The 5,344-nt window shown below is 36.3% G+C and overlaps 1 protein-coding gene across 1 annotated transcript; it reads left to right on the forward strand.

The window, feature by feature from the left end:
* Positions 1 to 787: 787 nt before the first annotated feature.
* LOC125836526 (uncharacterized) lies at positions 788 to 5,249 on the forward strand. Its single transcript, XM_049515697.1, has 13 exons — positions 788 to 1,301; positions 1,374 to 1,449; positions 1,827 to 2,032; positions 2,105 to 2,191; positions 2,307 to 2,399; positions 2,497 to 2,651; positions 2,980 to 3,064; positions 3,146 to 3,232; positions 3,313 to 3,432; positions 4,040 to 4,141; positions 4,222 to 4,392; positions 4,491 to 4,590; positions 4,905 to 5,249. The coding sequence occupies exons 1-11, from the start codon at positions 945 to 947 to the stop codon at positions 4,387 to 4,389; spliced, it is 1,536 nt and encodes a 511-aa protein (XP_049371654.1). The 5' UTR covers positions 788 to 944; the 3' UTR covers positions 4,390 to 4,392; positions 4,491 to 4,590; positions 4,905 to 5,249.
* The last annotated feature ends 95 nt before the right edge of the window (positions 5,250 to 5,344 follow it).

Consider the following 5,344-nt stretch of genomic DNA (forward strand, 5'->3'; position numbering starts at 1 on the left):
GTTTGATGATTTACAAATGAATGTAATGTTTCTCTACTTATACTACTCACTTAGAGGCTAATATGTAGATAATAATCATTACATAAGTCCTTTTATATTTACAGGCAGCTCCCTTCTCTTGAATTATTGTATGCCTACAATGTTTTAAGGCTTTTCAAGAATTCTTCCTAGATGTTCCATAATAATCTAGAATCATTCCAAGAAACTCTCAATGACTCTAAAATCTTCCCCACAACGCTAATATAAAAGGGTGTGCCAAGTCATGACACGATAACATGAGTATGCTACGTTAAGTTTTTTATTATGCCAACATCCTACCTATAAATAGCGAGCTAAATGCATATATTCTTTATATCTTAAACTTAATGTCGATCATATACATGCTAATTATTAAACATAATTTACGTCGATCTACTTATTCTCCAAAATTATTACTTCAAGAATCAACTAAACTCAAAAAGTCAACTCAATAAGGGGTCGGTCATATAATGTCAATCATATACATATTGTTTCCTATTCTTTGCATTGTTTTGTATTTTTATCATTGGTAAGGAAAGTAAAGTGTCATTTGGTAGTTGGTTAGGAAAAATATTATATATGTATTAGATTCTGTATAAATAATACTGTACTATTTGATATTTGATTAGAATTATGTATAAAACTAAAGTTAGAATCCTCCAATCCATAACTATTATAAGGCCATGTATAATTTTATTATTTCCCTCCAATAAAAGTTTGTTAATCAAGAAACCCATCAAATCCATCCGCCATAAAAAAATATCTGCAACTGTACCTAATAGAGGCTAAAGAAGCTCGACAGTGATAGCTCTCATCTTCACCATTCCACAAACAACTAAACCCTAAAAATTCTTCATTCTACAAATTCAATCATCCCAATTTCGAATTTCCTTTTTTCTAACCCTAATTTCTCTTCCTTTCTACCCATGTACTTGGTTTATTCACCGATGGCCAAATGCATTTCAGCTCCGTTTCCTTCTTTCACTCATCGGCCACTTGCACTTTTTTCTAGGGTTTCCATTTCCCCCAAATATGCAAATGCTCGTCGTTTGTGGAAGATGTGTTCTGCTTCCAGCTCAGATACACTTGTTGATAATGGTCCGGTCAAGGAAGTGCGTAAATCTCTTGAAGTTGCTAGTAAGAAAGAGGATGAGTATGGGGACTTGAAATCTTGGATGCACCAAAATGGATTGCCTCCTTGTAAAGTTGTTATTAAGGATAGGCCTTCGCATGATGCTAAACATCTGCCTATTCACTACGTTGCTGCCAGTGAGGATCTTCAGGTCCATTTCGTATCCGGTTGTTTGATTTTTCTTTGTTTCTTGACTAGGTGAGGTCAACTTGTACTTTTGCAGGCTGGTGATATTGCTTTTGCTGTTCCGGATTCTTTGGTGGTAACGCTTGAGAGAGTTCTGGGAAATGAGACCATTGGTAAATTGCTGTCTTGGTTTTTGCAAGTACACTATCCATTTGATAACTATGAATTAATTGTTATGTAGCTTGTCAATTTTTTTTTAGAAAACAAATCATGGAACAATGTCTAAATCCACATAAAATTAGATGCATTGACGAAGGAATCCTCCCACCCTGCACCCCACCCCGGCTTTCCAATATACTATTCTAAAGTCTGGGAAATAGATAGTGGCATTGATAGAAGCAATTCAAGAGATTCTAGTTTAAATAGCTATATGCATTTGATGGTTGGCCAAGAATGCTTTGTTGGAAATAATGGGCGTTTTAATACAAGATGGATAGTTAATGTTTGTGCTGGAAAAATAGATAGTTGATTAGAAAAGTTTGTTTTACAGCGGAACTCTTGACAACAAACAAATTGTCTGAACTAGCCTGCTTAGCGCTTTATCTAATGTATGAGAAGAAACAAGGAAAGAAGTCTTTCTGGTATCCTTATATAAGAGAACTTGATCGCCAGAGGGCAAGGGGACAGCTGTCTGTGGAATCACCTCTTTTATGGTCAGATGCTGAACTCGATTATCTGACAGGGAGTCCTACCAAGGTATTTTAAGTTTTCATCTGCTGATAGATATCAGAAGTCCTATCTTCATTGATAATTTTGGTGAAAACTTAGGCTGAAGTTTTGGAGAGGGCTGAAGGGATCAAGAGAGAGTACAATGAGCTTGATACAGTCTGGTTCATGGCTGGATCACTATTTCAGGTTTTCTAATTTGTTCTATTCTGATATTTTCTCATTTGTCCACCATAGCATTCATCTTAGCGATTAGCCAATTATGTGATTGATTCTGATTTTAACAACATTCTTTCTTGTGCAGCAATACCCATATGATATACCCACTGAAGCATTTCCGTTTGAGATCTTTAAGCAAGCTTTTGTTGCGGTGCAATCATGTGTTGTACATTTGCAGGTTCGTCACCCTGATAGTGGCATTTTGTTAAGTTTATATTTCTTATAGATCTATGTGTAAGAATGACTAAGCCAATTGAAGTCCTTATCAACACCAGAAAGTTAGTCTTGCGCGGAGGTTTGCACTAGTCCCATTGGGACCGCCATTATTATCATACTGTAGCAACTGCAAAGCAATGTTAGCAGCAGTTAATGGTGCAGTGCAATTGGTCGTTGACCGCTCTTATAGCGCCGGAGATCCAATTGTCGTGTGGTACGTAATCTGCCTTCTACATTTCTTGTTAGTATTCAAGTTTTTGTTTCAATTCAGAACACAGCAATTACTACTACATGGTTGTGTTTCAAATCTAGGATGGCACTCCAATTTGGTGGACATACAAACTCTTTTTTGTTTGGAATTTTCTCTTCTATCAGAGACTTGTAACTAGTTAAAACTTTAGATGGATAGTTTACTTACCTTATCAAAAAATAATAAAAAATGGATGGATAGATGGACTTTGCTTTAAGCATAACAAAATGTATTTTCCTATGCCTGTTGTTTGGCAAGAGATCTTGAGCAATATGTTCCTGCATTTATGTAGGTGTGGACCACAACCTAATTCAAAATTACTCATTAACTATGGGTTTGTTGATGAAGAAAATTCATATGACCGTCTAATGGTGGAGGTAATATTTATTACTTAAACCAATCTTCACACAATTCCGTTAGTTCTTCACATTGAAATAATTGTCTTTAATACAATTCAGGCGGCACTAAATACTGAGGATCCTCAATATCAAGACAAGCGACTGGCTGCTCAAAGGAATGGTAAACTATCGGTGCAAGCTTTCCAGGTAGAATTCTCAGTTTTGAGGCTTTTCGCAGTGATGTGTTTTTAATTTGAAGAGTTCTAAACGTTCCCATACCACAACAGGTATGTGTGGGAAAAGAAAGAGAGGCTGTGTTGGAGATGCTTCCCTATTTGAGATTGGGATATGTTTCAGATCCTTCGGAAATGCAAACTGTTTTATCATCTCAAGGCCCTATATGTCCGGTAAAATCTCCTGGCTTCTGTATGCTTCTTGATTATTGTTATGTAAAGTGACAATTGCATGGACCAAAGAGAAGTAGAGATTCTTGTTGACTTTACTTTCTTCTCTTGTTGGAATCATAGGTGCCCATGTCTTAATAATGGTGTGTGATATATTTAGCTGTAATCCAGGCATTTTAATTTCAATATGAACAGGTTCATAAAAGGATGCTACCTACTATCTGTTTTCATGTGGCAATTGATATTCAATTATTAACTCCTACGAAGTGCAGATTATTTTTTACATGTCGTTTAGTTGTTGATGTAGTTCAGTAGTGTATCATGTCATGTAGCATGGAGCACTTGGTGCTTTTCTAAATGAGGAGTTTGATGCTACTAAGAGAAGCTTTGGTGTCCTATTTTATGCATATCTTTCTCTCCAGTTTTACAAAAAGTTATTTCATGGCGTCTGGCATGTAATTGCAGAACCATACTCTGTGTAAAACAAGTATAAAAGGAGACTAACAAAGATTCAGAACTCCCAACTAGTCACTTAAACCACAATTATAGCGGCTGTCATATAGTTATCTTAACAAAAAGGTGACTCCTTCCTCTGTTTTTATCAATGCAGATGAGTCCTTGCATGGAAAGAGCTGTTCTTGACCAGCTAAGTGACTATTTCAGGGCAAGACTGGCTTGTTATTCGACCACTTTAAGTGAAGATGAGGCTTTGGTAATCTCCTAAAGCTTTTAGAGGTTGAGTTTTGATCTAAGTTCATCATCATGAGTCTAATATCAGTTTTCTTCTCATAGTTGTCTGATGCTAATCTGGATCCCAAAAAACGAGTTGCCACACAGCTTGTTAGGTTGGAAAAGAAAATTCTAAATGCTTGCCTGGAAACAACAGTGAACTTTATTAATCAACTACCTGATCACTCTGTATCTCCGTGTCCGGCTCCTTTTGCTCCAACACTGAAATGATAGGTCTCTCTCTTCTATCACCCCCCACCCCCACCCCAACTTGCCCTAATACTATTTCTACCCCAATTATTATTCTTTTCTGAGAAGACACTTAATTGCAGAGATTTTGGATGAATCTTCATTCAAAAGCTGTGGATAGATTGAGCATCTTTCTCAAGTGTAATCATACTGGGCCAAGTACCAACTGGACTGCTCAATGAGGTCAGTGGAGTTGATGTTTCAACTCTATCTATAATGTCTAGAATGACTGTTTGTGCACCCTATACTAGAAATTGTTTGGTGTTGGTGTACTGATGATTTTGCCTCTAATCTAATAAAGCATTCTTATCATATCTTTTATCGAAACGCTAAGAGCTGAAAGGAATAAAATGACAACAATTCTTATGTAATTTGGCTTTAAATTTTCCTCAAGAAGTTGTATTACTGCAAAATATTATCCTATTTTAATTTTTTTTAGGAAGTGGTGAAAATATTGGCCCTATGGTTAATGTGTGATTTGCTTGTGTTTTTTTCAGGTGGAATTTATAGATAGGGTAGTTTAAATCGACTGAACCAAATGGAGTAGTCCAAAAGGATATGTACGTTTGCTCTGTACAATATGGTGGCGTTTCTATAAAATCCATCAAAGACCAATGCGTTCCGCTCTTCATTGTCATTCTCCTTGATTCCCCCAACTGTGTATTAGCCTCTTTATATTTGTCTCTTTTGTGCCCCCTTTTCAGTTCACATTGATCCTGGTGCATTTAAGTGTATAAAGAGAAAATTGTTATTCCAAGTGCATCATTGTGTTGGCCATCTATGTGATGTTAATCATTCGTTGTAAATAACAGTTTTGATGTACCGTAATCAGTCTGATTCTCGGGTCAGAGTATATGCTGTAATGAACATGTTCATAAGTCGATATTGTATGTTGGACACTACACTTATCGGAGATGATATTACATGAACGGATGGA

Source organism: Solanum verrucosum, unplaced genomic scaffold (genome assembly GCF_900185275.1).
Source record: "Solanum verrucosum unplaced genomic scaffold, falcon-dt-bn FXZP01000278.1, whole genome shotgun sequence".
NCBI classification, from domain to species: Eukaryota; Viridiplantae; Streptophyta; class Magnoliopsida; order Solanales; family Solanaceae; genus Solanum; species Solanum verrucosum.